This window comes from Hypanus sabinus, chromosome 25 (assembly GCF_030144855.1).
Source record: "Hypanus sabinus isolate sHypSab1 chromosome 25, sHypSab1.hap1, whole genome shotgun sequence".
Classification (NCBI taxonomy): domain Eukaryota; kingdom Metazoa; phylum Chordata; class Chondrichthyes; order Myliobatiformes; family Dasyatidae; genus Hypanus; species Hypanus sabinus.
The window spans coordinates 24,130,671-24,146,066 of record NC_082730.1 but is presented as its reverse complement, the minus strand read 5'-3'; the positions used below and the strand labels follow the sequence as shown (position 1 = coordinate 24,146,066).

Genomic DNA, 15,396 nt, shown 5'->3' with positions numbered 1-15,396 from the left:
ATACTAGACACTTAAGGTGAAGGGGCAAATTTCCCACAGATACACACGGTGGTATGTGCCTGGAATAAACTGCCGGGATGGTAGTGGAGGCAAATAAGCTAAAGGCCCAAGAGGCTCAGAGACATGTAAGTGCAGAGAATGAAAGGATATGGACATTGTGTCAACAGAAGGAATTAGTTGAATTAGGTGTTTAATTTGTACAGCACAAAACGGACTGAAGAGCCTGCTTCTGTGCTGTACTGTTCTACATGTGAAACCAGATGCCGTGGTGAGATGTCATCAAAACCATTTATGGATGAGAAACCTACTTTTTGGAATATGGAAGAGACTACAAGAACAGAGATCGCCAGTGGAGACCAAAATCACAGCAAGTTTGAGGAATCACATGGCTTACTCATGGTCTTATTCCCAAGATGTTTATCCCGTGCTGAACTGTTTAAAATGGCTTAACCACCTTGAATTGCCAAACAAAAAATAAACTTCCTTTATGCTTTCTACAAAACATTTGGTACACAAGAAAACAAGGTGGGAGTAAATACGCAAGAGTATTAATTGTTCATGTTCCAACTATTCCATAAACTTGTCCATCTGCTGCACAAGATAAAATACTCCACGCACAGAAGTTTTCCTATTTCTTTATTGTGTGCAGAAATACAATATTTTACATTAACAGGTTTATTGTACACATGCTTTACAGAATGTACAGAAGTGAAGCATCAAATATACAGAAGGATAGATTCTGGTCAACACAAGTTGCACACAGCATCTGCATTAGATTCACAGCACAGTATTTATACACAGCAGGTTTAAGCATAGTACCTGCATAGAGAAGGCTCACAGCACAGTACTTGAACAGTGGATTCATAGCAGAGTAACTGGGGCAGCAATTTAGTCATAGCACAGTACTTACACTGAGAGGATTCATTGAATAGCATCTGCAAGCTGTTCACAGTAGAGAGGGCTTGCAGAACGGTATTTTAAATAAAATTGAAGCAAATAAGAAACAGCTATCTTTGAATGTTGCTCAGATCAGGCACTGAGTGCATCACAAAATAACCAAGGCTGTTCTGCTCCAGAGAACTGGCAAAGGTATGAGAGGCTGAAAGGCCTAATTTCTGCATGCAGAATTTTGATGCGAGTTTATTCATTGTCATCCACCTATTTCAAGAAAACCAATACATCACTTTCATTGAGCTTATTTCAAATCCCATACTGGCTCCAAAAGTACAAACCATCATTTCTACAGATCCCATTTATCTTACTTTTGATTCCCAGCATGCTTCTGTATCTTTCCACAACCTGCTTCTTCCTCCTCTCACCACCACCTCCCCACCAATGGCTCCTTTAATTTGACAATGAGATTGATAAGACAGCCATAATTGTGAATCCCTGCCTCCTAGCATTGTGACTAAAAGGTGGTGTGGCCCAATGTAGAAGGTACAAACCAGCAATTCACCAAATGTTTGGCGTAACATTTTTTTGGCAGTGAGGACAGAAAAGAAAGACAGCATCAAATGAATGATAACCATGGAATCAGAGCCATATATCTGTTCATAGATGATCAATGCCCCAACTGGGCTATTCCCCATACATCAGACACAAAGATGTAACTAAATCATACTAACATACACAAAGTGCTGGAGAAACACAGCAAGTCAGGCAGCATCTACAGAGAGGAAGGAAGAGTCAATGTTTTGGACTGAACCATGAAGTGTATACATAGAGTATAGGTTGTTTGAATTTATTTACTTAGAGTTACAGCATGGAACAAACCCTTCCAACCCACCAAGCTGTGCTGCCCCGCAACCCACCAATTTAGCTCCAGCCTAATCACAGGACAATTTATAATGCCCAATTAACCGGTGTATCTTTGGACTGTGGGAGGAAACCAGAGCACCCAGAGGAAACCCGCATGCACATGGGAAAAATATACAAATTATTACAAAGTATTTTTAAACCTTGGAACATAGGAGAATGAGGAACAACTTTATAGAAATGTTTTTAAGTTATGAGAGACACAAGGTGGATAGTAGCAGTCTTTTCTCCAGGGTAGAGGAGTCCAAAACTCGGGTACATAGATTTAGGAGATGATTTAAAAAGGGATTTGAGGGGCACCTTTTTCCACGCAGAAGGTGGTGAGTATATGGAACTGGAAACCAGATAAAATGGTTGAGTCATGTACAATAATATCATTTAAGAAGCACACTGACAGTTATATGGAGGGGAGAGGCTTAGAAGAATATGGCCTAACAAAGGAAATTGGAATTAGCTGAGTGGACACTGTGTTCAGCATGGATGTGTTGGGTCAAATGGAATCTCAGCAATTTTGCCTTTTACTGAGGATAGTGACTGTTGCACGAAGGCTCTGGCAGAGGTTCCTGATTTGTAATTGCTTACGATTCTATTGTGGTTTTAGATTCCTACCAGGACTGAATCATGACCCGGTAGATTTTTTTGATATAATCTTAGTAGAAAGTTCCCAAGAAATCACTTCAAAGACTTCTATCCTATTGACCTAATCTGACTAGCTTAGTGGGGCCAGCATGGATATATTGCCCATCATGAAAAAGTCACTGTATATCTGGACTAAATAAGCTGACCAGAGTATTTAAACACCTAACCAACAACCATTACCAGCAGGAGGGATACATCTTTGCTATGGGGAAGACAGTGGTTAGGAAGAATATTCAGTCATTTCTTTGGGAATGGGAACCACACATTTATTGTGTACATGCTGATCCTGGCTCAACTGTACAGCCACAACTTCACATGTATACTGACTTATGTCTAACCCAGAACTCCACAGACCAGACAAGATCCACTGGATGTCAAATTAAGACTAGTCTGAAATGATTTGAAAGCTCAACAGAACTAGAAATTGGAGAAATCAAATAAGGTCAGAGTGATATAAATATTTGAAGTGGGTTCCTGGAAGTTTTGTCCAAATACCTACTCAGTAAGACTGAATTCTAGAGGCGGAGAGATTGAAACTGGTGATGCAAACATGCAAGTCTAAGAAACAAAACAGATTCTGGAAATCTGAAACAGCAAAAACAAAAAATGCTGGAAACAATCATTGGGTTAGGTATCATTGTCAGAGACAAGAAAAGCTAATGTTTGAGGTCAGATGCTGCCTAACTAGCTTGAGTAATTTCAACGTTTCCCGTTTTCGTTACCCAAGACACATATGTTGGCTAAGGTAAAGATTTGCAAAAATATGGGATTATTGTAGCTTTCAAAGCTATGCCCATTCTTATTGGTTATTTACTACAAGTGGTGGACTGATAAAGCAGAACAATTGGCAACATGTAATCTGGCAGATTGTATGACAACCATCTTCTTACAACGACCTCTTCACCTCTGAAAGTATCATTGCAAGGTTTCTAGCAAGAATCTCAGTTACAACCTTCAAGAATGTACATCATTATACAACAACTTGCCTCGGATGAGCCACATACAAAAGGTAGAACATCTTCCAAGAGGGTGAACCCTCACAAGGCATCAGGCCCTGATAGTATACCTGGTAGGGCTCCGAAAACATTTGCTAACCAGTTGCTGGGAGTGGTCAAGGACACCTTCAATCTCTCACAGCCGCAGTAAGAGGTTCACCCCTGCTTCAAAAGGGCAAATCATACCAGTGGGCAAAAAGAACATGGTGAGCTGCCTCAATGGGTATTGTCCAGTAGCACTCACATCTATTGCGATTAAGTGCTTTGAAAGGTTGGTCACAGCTAGAAACAGCTCCTGCATAAACAAGAACGTGCAACCACTGCAATAGGTCCACAGTGAATGCAACCTCACTGGCTCTCTATTCAGCTCACCCGAACAGTAGCAATATCTATGTCAAGCTGCTGTTTAATCGACTACAGCTCAGCGCTCAATACCATTATACCCTCAGTTCTAATTAACAAGCTTCAAAACCTGGGCCTCTATACCTCCCTCTGCAACTGACCTCACTGGGAGTCCACAGACAGTGTGGACTGGAAATAATATCTGCTCCTTGCTGACAATCAACACTGGTGCACCTCAAGGTTGTGTGCTTAGCCCACTGCTCTACTCTCTCTACATTCATAAATGTCTGACCAGGCACTGCCCCTACGTCATCTGCAAATTTGACAATGACACAGCTATTGTTGACAGAATTAGTTGGTTGAATGGTGTTGCAGCAACGGCCTTGCACACAATATCAGTAAGAACAAGACAATGATTGTGGACTTCAGCAAGGGGTAATTGAGGGAACACACACCATTCCTCATTGAGGTATCATAAAGGGAAATGGTGAGCAGTTTCAAGTTCCTAGGTGTCAGCATCTCTGAGGATGTATCCTGAGCCTTACGTATTGATGCAATTACATAGAAGGCATAACAGCAGCTAAAGTTCATTGGAGTTTAGGAGAATTGCTATGTCACCAACACACTTGCAAATATCTACAGATGTACTGCGTAGAGCATTCTAACTGGTTGCATCACTGTCTGGTACAGAGGGGCCACTGCACAGGATTGGAAAAAGGCGCAGATAGTTGTACACTCAGCTCCAATATGGGCACTAGCCTCCTCAGCATTCAAGACACCTTGAAAAGGTGGCATAGGTCATGCCATCTTCTCATCGCTACCATAAAGGTGGAGGTACAGGAGCCTGAAGACAGACCCTCAATGCTTCAGATGCAGCTTCTTCCCTTCTACCATCTGATTACTGAACCTTAAATGAATTAATGGCCACTTCTTCACTATTCATCGACTCATTTTGCACTAATTAATTATATACATATTTCTTCTTGTAATTTATAGATTTTTAAAATTATTATGCATTGCACTATACTGCTGCCACAAAACAACAAATTTCATGACATATGTCAATGCTACGTACCCAATTCTGATTCTGATAAGTGAGCTGAAGTTGGGCAGGAGAAGATTTGTCAAAAAAAAACCGTACAGACCTGTTGTGGCTCAGTGGCCTATTTTATGTGTAATAAAATTCTCTTACATACCAAGAAGCAGAAACCCTGTTCCCAACTCCAATTCACCACACCAGTTCTTCACTGGCCATAACATGCTTTGGAATGGAATGTTTAAGTAATAATTCATTACAGCCAATCAATCATTGGGTATGGAGATGATTAATCACTCCAATGCTACAAATCAGAATATACTATCATTGCTTAAAGTACAAGGACAAATAAATGTGTAGTTAAGCATAACCATTAATTATTGGTTGAACACCAGTGCAGAATTATAAATGGTCATTAACAAAGTACCATTCTTTGTTTCATTGCCAGTCATAACTCAGCGTAGGTATGCTGAAATAAATGTGGTTGCATATTAGATGCCAATTTAATTCAAACAGATGACTGGACGCCTACTGGATTACACATATGCACACACACTGAACACAGATGGTGGATAGGGGCACCACAAGTAATCCAGAGCTTCAATCACTGCCCTTGTGATAACAGCCCATATTAGCCATCCAGAGTACAGGTACAAATCCCAATATGATCATTCAAAATTGAAGTGTCTTAGCCTGATATCAGTAAAGAGTTCCCATGGACACATTTTTAAAGCTAGATCGCAGCTAAAATACACAATCATTTGACTTAAGTTCTAGGATTAACCAACAAAACTGTATTTATAATAACAAAATGTTGAGTACACTAGAGATGCCTCCAACTATAATAAGTGGCTCCAATACTTCATCCTAACTCAAGTGACATCTCCAGCCAAAAGATCAAAGGGATTTCCAAATTTAAAACATTGTAAATTTACTTTAACAGTAAAATGAAAGATTTTTCCATGGCAATCTACAACTGAAAAAGAGCTTTATAGAATGAATAGACTTAACAAATGTGAAACATAAATGAACAAAACTGACAAATGTAGTAGATGCACTTAAATGTTGTATTATATAGATTAAATGTCAGCACTTAAAAGTTGTATGCCACTTGAATAGCTGGAATAGTTTGTACTGTACAAGTGCAGTCTGATAATGTTTTCAACAGTAAGTCCAATGCAGGTATGGACAGTTAAGGAACAGGCACATAACTGAAGGCAGAATTCATAAGTTCTAAATTTGTCCATCAGGATATCTGTATCAGTATTTGGTTACCCCAAAGGATGTACTGCACCAGTACTTCTATGTGTGACTGAGCATGAGATTCTGAAATTCTGGGGAAATTATGAAGCCTAGAGGTCAGAGACCTCTGAACCCAGGAAACAGGTTCCTAATGACACAGTATTCTACTGATCTGTAATGAACTGGTCACATAAGATCATGGATTTCACTTGATTTCAAATATCAGGAAATATTATGTAAAGGCAGATGGTGGAATTGAAGATGCTGGCCCATATGGTCATCACCTGTACCAATTCTCAAAGAAAGCACTCAAACCCATAATAAAAATGAACTGTATACAAGGCTTTATATTCAAGATTACTTGAATACATAATATATATTATTGATATAAGTTATAAATGCAAGAGTCAATCTTATAACAAAGATCCCAAAGAAAGAAATTAAAATTGTGACTGGGGGGCTGTTTCAAGACTGTTTCAGAGCTATATATCCTTCCCCTTCACTGGGAAGTTTGTCTTACTGGCTACTTAATAAGGGAAAACCAAAATGAAGTGTGAATCAATGACTATGCAATAACAGGTGTGGTAGCACTTGAACATTTCATGTTTGCCACTCACTTCCGGGATGTCAATGCTGTTGTTCCAAATCTGATCTTGAACAAACACAAATAACTTGGGTCTTGAATCCATAAACCTGCTTGATCAGTGTTTGCACTTTCAAAATAACAACAATTCATCATTTTATGCTCCACAGCTGTTCAAAGTTAAACCAAAATTTGCCCCATCTTCCATGCAAGATGCAACACACCAATACATGCCATGTGATGGTTCATTACAAATGGAGCATGGCTATTTTGAGAGACTCAAGTGATTGAGATCATCAAGGTCTGCCACAGCATTAAGCTGACAGTACCAAGGCAAATTGCACAGTTCAAGCATAATGTTTTACACCAGTCACGCAGTCCAGATGTTGCAATGGCTAGACCTCGAGAGTGAAAAGAAACTGTTTTTTGGCTTCTTTTCTAACATTGTTATTGTACTGGCAAAAATGTTCAAAAATCTAATTTGAAAGTTGACAAAGCCACAACCCAAACAACTGTTGGTGCAAATTTAATTCAGATAGTAAAATATCATTCGCTCCGCTTGCCAGTTAGAACCTCTACATTTTGCAGTGATTTTAACAACACTGTAGTGTGAAGTATTCACCTGAACTGCAAAACATGCAATATCTATACAATACCAGATCCTGTTTGGAAACCACCAAGCTGAACAGCATCAATATCTTGAAAATACAGGCTATTAATGTCAGTGAAAAATTTGACAGACGAGTTAAAACGTCACAAGAGAGACTACTACACATTAAAAAAATCTGGCTCAAGGGTCATGTTTCCTGCAGCTGATATTTTTTCCAAGCCACATTCTATTATCCTTATACAATTTAAGAGTGTTTACCAACATTTTAGGGATCATTCTTTACTTCCAGTTGCTTTCTTTACCTAGAAATTGGTGATGAGAGTTTTAGAACAGAAATTTCATACAACTATTTGTAATCAGGACTGACAAAAAAAAATGCACTTGGGGAAAAAAAAACTTATTCCTCTGCCATAGCTTTCAAGGATGCTTTCCTTAACAAAACTTAAGTCTGAAAAGTGCAGAATAATGAAGATATGTTGAGCCTCAAAGACATACACAACTGGTGTGTTTGGCCTCAGTGTCAGCATTTTGAGGTAGTGGGTGAAGGTTGCGTTGCTCAGAGTACTGATAATGTGTTTGCATTTGGTGCATTAATGACCTACGTAGTGGCACCATAAGCCTGAACTGCTGGAGTCCTCTCATTGTCAGTGCTCTGCTCAGGGCTTCTTTGGGTTGGTCTGCTATTAGCTGTACAGGGTTCAGGTCCGTCCTCTGCTTCATCTTCGCCTTCCATGAGAGCCCGTGGATTCTCATGAACATTCACAGGTTGATGCAAATAGTGTGGATATGTGTGCAGTCCCGAATCTGCATTCAAACCCCGTGAAAGCCGTGGGCAGGATTCTATTAAAAACATAAATTGATAAAGTAGAAATCAGTAAAGAAATTAAAAACAAGCAGCATCAGCCTTAGTACTTTTAGCAAACAGAAAGCCAATCAGCCCTGTTAGTTGTCCTGCTTTTCAGTTAATGGCTGATGAGGATTTCATCAGATCTTGGCTTTGTAACCCTACTAACCTCTATATCCAACCACTGGGGGGAAAAGAGAGCAGTTCTAGTCTGCAGCTGTAGGTCTATCCTCATTCTCTGAAATCTTTTGGGGAACAGTGAACATTAGATACCACTAATATATATCAACCCTAAAAATACAGCTCTAATTTTACAGTTCTGTTTCCTATTCTAAAAACTCTAACACCTGATGAAATAATTTTTCTTCCCTTCTGTTTTATTCTTAAACAACAACATAATCAAAAGTACATAAGCAAAGCCAATGTAAGCAACATCAGAACTAAAATTGTGCAAAAGAAAATAAAGCAGTCAGGATTTACAGCACTAAATCTCCAAACTGACATCAATGTTGGCACTTATGCTATTAAATATCATTGTGTATACAAGAGAAAATGAAAAGAATCTGAATGATTGATGAAAACTAAAGTTTATTTTTCAGCGTGAAATAATTTTGATCTAAACTTGGCTGCAAGTGATCTTGGCCTTAAAATATCTGCACAGGATCAATAATATTTCAGAATTGTAGCATCACAAAACGGTAGACTTAACTGGGTTAAGAAATCTCTTTTTACACAGTGGGATATACAGATCTTAAACCATCAGAAACGTGTTGCACAGAATGAATCTCTGAAGCACAGTTGTAGAGGCCACACTGGACTCTCAGTGCTTTTGCCAAAGAAAGCTAATGCAGCTCTTCTTTATCAGATGATGACAGATTTACTGGAAGTTTCCAACATTTTTGTGATTTTTTGTAATTTTGCTTTGGAACCTTTTAAGGTTACAGCTTTCACTCAACTATGTTTACTGCAAGACGAGTGCTCTAAAAATCAAATGGCTATAGCCTTGATCTCCTGATATTCTAGTAACCGCATGCATTTACATAGAACATACATGCAAAGTATATTACTTACCCATGCGATGTTGCTGAGTCATACTTGGATTGCATATCCTATCATGGTTTGTCAAATAAACAGACACGTCAGCTTCTGCAGTCAGACCGTCTGTGGCCGTGCCTTCATGCTGATTGTGTACTGTAAAGCTGTCCTTTGGAAATTGTCCCTTAAAGTTGGCTAGAGTATGATCAAGAGAACCTTCCTCTCCAAGGAATGTATAGGGACAGTACTCTCTGTTCTTTGCATACATGTTGGTGCTGTCAAAACAATCTGAGCAAATCACCAGTGATCCCGAAGTACCACCTGAAATCACATTTTGCAATTTTTTAAAACTGTGCAATACTTCAAAGATCAAGTTTTTTTTTGCTTTATTACTTATGGACTAGAAAGATCTATATTTAGCCCATAAGCTTACAATTTTGAGAGGCAATTGATACAAAACAAATTATTTTTAAGCATATTTAAAACCTCTACACTAACCACAGCAGCAGCTGTCTGAATAAAGTTCTGACCTTCAAGTCAGAAAGCTTCACTGGTGTCAGGCTAGATTTTGTGTGTGATGTATGGACCTCTTTTTTTTTTAAAGAGGGATGGACTACCCCCCACCCCCAAGAACAATATATTGATTGTTGTCTACGCATGTGCATTGTTTTCTCTCTCTCTCTCCCACTGCAATATTAAAACAAAAATAAAAAGCTCCACGGCTGACCACAGTGCACCATTTATGGAGGTTAGTTTGTATATTTGCTGCCATTTTTCTACAACAGCAATGACATTCCCCAAAGTACACTGTTGGTTATAAAGCATTCTAGTTTATACAAAAAGTACAAAATATATTCTAGGCATATAAATCTTAATATTCAAAAGCAAATTTCTTTCAATTATGAATTATTGGGCACCACAGTAGAGTAGCAGTTACCATGATGCTTTTACAGCTTAGAGCAGAGTTCAAAGTTCAATTCTGGTGCCATCTGTTTCTCCCATGAGTGCATGGGTTTCCTCCCACAGTCCAATGATGTACTGGTTAATAGGTTATTTGATCATTGTCAATTGTCCTGTGATTAAGATAGGGTTAAATCAGCACGCCTCAATTGGCCAGAAATGCCTGTTTCACACTATCTCTAAATAAAATAAAAAATAATATTCTGCTTTGCCATAGCTATTTAAAAATGCTGGTGAACTTCCTGAAGTTTCAACTGTACCACAGATATTTTATACATCCTCCAAAGCTTGATTTCATAGCTCATCCAATAAAGACGGCTTCCAATTGCAGCTCTTCCCCTGTGCTGGCTTCAGAGATAGCATAAATTATACACTTATCCTCGAGCAAGTCTGAACCTATTGATTGCCAAAAAGAGTGAGACTGCTGGCAAAAGAATCTAGCTGACATAGAGGAAGCATCAAGAGAGGAACAAGAATAATATTGTGCAGACCTGAAATGGTTGCATTCTCTGGGCCCAGTGGCGTTTTCCTGTACTACATTGTATACTGAAATCTATACACAATCCATCCTAATGATTGCTACATACCTGCATTGGCCTGCTGTGCAAGGCTTTCATGGGGCTCACTTGGATGAAAACTGCTTCTTCCTGCATACAAGGAACCCATTCTCCCATGCAGATTGGTCGCAAGCGGTGTGGTCAGAATGTCTGCATCAGTTTCACTCCCATTATCTACATAGCAAATACCTATTGAAACAAAAATCTGATTAATTCAGAATTAAATTAGCATGTCATAGAAAACACAAACTTTCATCTACTTTCACATAACAAATAAGGCTAAAATGATGTGCCCACTTACAGAGGAAGTTAGCCACATGGCAATCAAGCAAAACTCCAGGAAAACAATCTGACCCAGAATACAATATGAGACATATCTGACTAGTCTTTAAACATATTAACTAGCCTAGCGTTTCCTTTCTTCTGCCTCTCTCCATTCTTGAAGAGTGGAGTGACATTTGGAATTTTCCGGTTTCTGGAACCATTCTAAAATCTAGTGATTTTTGAAAGATCATTACTAATGCCTCCATGATTTCTTCAGCCACCTCTTTCAGAAGACTGAAAGAGTCTGGACCATCTGATCCAGGTGACTGATCTAGCTTCAGACATTTCAGTTTCCCCAAAAACCTCCTCTCCAGTTATGATAACTCCACACACTTCATGACACTTTTCACCTGGAACTTCCACCATGCTGCTATTATACTTTAAAATTGATGCAAAATACTTAGTCAGTTCATCCACCATTTTGTTGTCCTCCATTATTACCTCTCAAGCATCGTTTTCCAGCCGAGTGATATCCATCCTTGCCTCTCTTTTATACAATGTACCTGAAGAAACTTCTGGTATCCTCCAAATATTACTGGCTAGCTTACTTTCATATTCCACCTTTTCCTTCTTAATGAACTTTTTTTAGTTGCTTTGAGTTGCTTTATAAAAGCTTCGCAATCATCTAATTTCCCACTAATTTTTGCTCTATTATAAGCCCTCTCTTTGGCTTTTATGTTGGCTTTGACTTCTTTTGTGAGCCACAGTTGTGTCATCTTTCCTTTAGAATACTTCATCCTCTTTGAGATGTATACATCCTGTGCCTTCTGAACTGCTTCCAGAAATTCCAGCCAATTGCTGCTCTGCTGTCATCCCTGCAGTGTTCTTTTCCAATCAATTCCGGCCAGCTCCACTCTCACGCCTCTAATTTCTTTTACTCCATTGTAATACTAATACATTTGACTTTAGTTTCTCCTTCTCAAATTTCAGGGTGAATTAGATCATATTATGATCACTTACCCCTCAAGGTTTTTCCCTTTGACTCTCCAACTAATTCTGGTTTATCACACAACCACCAATCCAGAATAGATGATCCTTTAGTGGGCTCAAGCACAAACTGCTCTAAAAAGCCATCGTGGAGGCACTCCAGAAATTTCCCCTTCTGTAATCCAGCACAATCCGATATTCCCAACCTACATGCATACTGAAGCCCCCACGACTAACGTAACATTGCCCATTTGGCTTGCATTTTCTATCTCCTGTTGTAATTTGTAGGCTACATTCTTACCACTGTTTGGGAGATCTGTATACAACTCCTAACAGAGTCTTTTTTTACTCATGTAGTTCCTTAGCTGTATCCAAAATGATGCAGCACCTTCTGATCTTATGTCACCTCTTTTTAATGATTTGGCTTCGTTTTCTTTTTAATCAACAGAGCAATGCTGCCCTTTCTGCTTTCCAGCCCAGCCCTTTGATACAATATGTATCCTTGGACATTAAGCTTCCAGCTATAATCTTCTTTCAGCCATGATTCAGTGATGCCTACAACATCATTATTCTGTAAACAGAATGTAAAATGCTATGTTCCACCAGCATTTTGTGTGTGTTGTTTGAATTTCCAGCATCTGCAGATTTCCTCATGTTTGCTCTTTCTGCTAGGATATCAGTCTGTCTCCAGTTCAGGAGTAAGCTGTCCCTTCTGTATAGGTTCCAACTTCCCTGGAAGAGAGCCCAATGATCCAAAAATCTTATGCCCTCCCTCTACACCAACTCCTTAACCACATATTAAACTGTATAATCTTCCTAGTTCTGGATTCTCTAGCACATGGCATGGGTAGCAATCCTGGAATCACAACCTTAGAGGTCCTGCCCTTTAACTTAGCATCCAACCCCCTATGCAGAACCTTGAAACTCATCCTACCCATGTCATTAGTACCTCCATGGATGACTCCTGGCTGTTCACCATCCCATTTAAGAGTGCTGAGGATTCAAACCAAGATATCCCAGTGCCCGGCACCCAGGAGGCAGCATATCATCCGGGAATCTCATTTCCGCCCACAGAACTTCCTGTCTGCTCCTCTATAATGAATCCCCTATCATCATAGGGTGCCTCTTTTTCCCATCCCTCATCTCTTCTGAGTCAGAGACAGTCTCAGTGTGAGATACTCTCCCACTGCGACTTTCCTCTGTTAGGCTACTCCCCCACCAACAGTATCCAAAGTGATGCATTTATTGCTCAGGGAGAAGGCCACAGGGGTACTCTGCCCTGGCTCTTAACCCTTTGCTCCTTCCTGACAGCTACCCAGTTTCTTGTGTCTTGCACCTTAGGTGTAACGACCTCTCTATATGTCGTATCTATCACCCCTCAGCCACCCGAAGGAACTGGAGATCATTCAGTTCCTGCTCCAACTTGTTAACATGGTTTGTTAGAAGCTGCAGCTGGATACACTCCTCATAGTTGTAGTTGTCAGGGACTCTGAATGCTCTTATAGGATGTGAGAAGGCAGGGAGACCTACAACCATCCTACCTGGCATCTCTGCAGTCCTAGCTGAGCAGATATAAAGAGAACAAAAAAAACTTGAGCTTCTCTTTCCTTTGCTTTCTCTGAGTGGAGCCTCTCTTCGCTGAAGCTTCAAAGAGCTAAAGCCTCAAGATCACCACTCAGACTATGTCTACTCAAAATGATGACCACTGCACTTGCCCCTGCCTTCCTTTAATTTGTTCTTGCTAATCAATTCCAAATGCTGACTGGCTGCTAATCAAAGCTCTTTTTCTCTGTACCCTCCCACTACTGGCTTTTATCCTCAGGCAGTGGACCTGGTTGAAATTCTTTCCTTTCAAAACTTCCAATGTCTGGATTGGCTGCTGACCTAAGCTCTATAGTGGGGGAGTGTAGGACCAGAGGGCTCAGAAAAGAAGGCCATCCTTTTAGAACAGAGATGAAGAGTAATTTATTTGTACAGAGGGAGGTGAGTCTGTGGGATTTATTGCTACAGTTGGCTGCAGAGGCCCAGTCATTGGGTATACTTTGAGTCATAGAACACTACAGCAAGGAAACAGATCCTTTGGCCCATCAAGTCCATGCTGAACCATTAATCTGCCTTGTCTCATCAACCTATACCTGAACTGTAGCCCTCCACATCCCTACCATCCATGTACCTATCCAAGTTTCCTTTAAATGTTGGAATTGAACCTGCAACCACCACTTCAACCCTCTGAGTGAATTCTCCCTCTTATTTCCCTTAAGCATTTCATCTTTTACCCTTAACCAATGATCTCTAGTCATAGTCTCATCAAACCTCAGTGAAAAAAGCCTGCTTGCATTTACCCTATCTTTGCACCTTAATTTCATATACCTCTCAAATCTACCGATTCTTCAATATTCTTGGGAATAGTGACCTCATCTATTCAACCTTTCCCTATAACTCAGGTCCTTCAGTCCTAAGACATCCTCAAATTTTCTCAACACCCTTATTGACAACTTTACTGTAGGTAGGTATCAAAACTACACACAATACTCCAAATAAGGCCTCACCTATGTCTTAAAACAACTTCAACATAAAATTCCAATTCCAGTATTCAAACTTTAATAAGGAGGCTGATACTTTCTTGATTAGTCAGGGCTTTGAAGGTTATGAGAAGGCAAAAGAGGGTTGTAAAGGAAACTAAATCAGCTATGATCGAATGGCAGAACAGACCTGAATGAATGAATGGTCTAATTCTACTCTTACGGAATCCTAACTATTACATGTTCAGTTTCATTGTTCCTTTCTATTATCTGTACCAATTATACTTTGTATATTAAAGTTACACTATTCCCCAACTTCACCTGATATTTGCAACCATATTCCCTTTTCTACTCCTCTCTCCTCTTCCCCCACCAAAATTCTGCTTCACCTCAAGCTAAACACAATACCGTAAAACAAAAGATAATATAAAAAGGAGGAACATCTTTGCTGACCATCTGTTCCTTTGTGTATATAGCCATGGGCAGTAGATGCCATGAGCTGCTGGTGACTGCCAGCCTCAGAGTTGCTATAGCCCTCCTGAGGCTCCGACAGTGTTCCTTGGGAAGACAGGTAACTTGGAATATCAGTAGGCAAGTTCATCTCATCTGGGGAAACAAAAAGTGGAATCACTGGAGACGGGGTTACAAGAACTATATATCTTGTTACATCTTAAAGCAACAGATATCAAATTACATATAATGCCTTTAAACCATCCCAAATTTATTACTTCACAACCTATACGGGTTCCACCACTCACCCCCAAATAAATCCCTTTGAAGTCCATTACATTGAATTATCCTATACAAGCTGGTATAGATTTATAATATGATTTGAACATCTGCAAATATGAGCACCATGCATTTTAATTAGTGCTTTAATTCTTTCACCAGGGAAATCAAAACGATGGATGGTTCTAGAAACAATTACATGTGGATCTTCTTAACGCCTTATTAAATGCAAACCA

The 15,396-nt window shown here is 39.6% G+C and overlaps 1 protein-coding gene across 1 annotated transcript in view; it reads right to left on the bottom strand.

The window, feature by feature from the left end:
- Positions 1–619: 619 nt before the first annotated feature.
- Positions 620–15,396, bottom strand: part of lrig2 (leucine-rich repeats and immunoglobulin-like domains 2) — a 76,602-nt gene continuing 61,825 nt past the window's right edge. Inside the window, exons 16-19 of the mRNA XM_059950325.1 lie at positions 14,885–15,037; positions 10,689–10,847; positions 9,178–9,462; positions 620–8,102 (exon numbers count right to left, since the gene is read on the bottom strand). Coding sequence (XP_059806308.1) covers positions 7,861–8,102; positions 9,178–9,462; positions 10,689–10,847; positions 14,885–15,037 — 839 coding nt within the window. The 3' untranslated portion in view covers positions 620–7,860. The remainder of the gene's footprint in view (positions 8,103–9,177; positions 9,463–10,688; positions 10,848–14,884; positions 15,038–15,396) is intronic.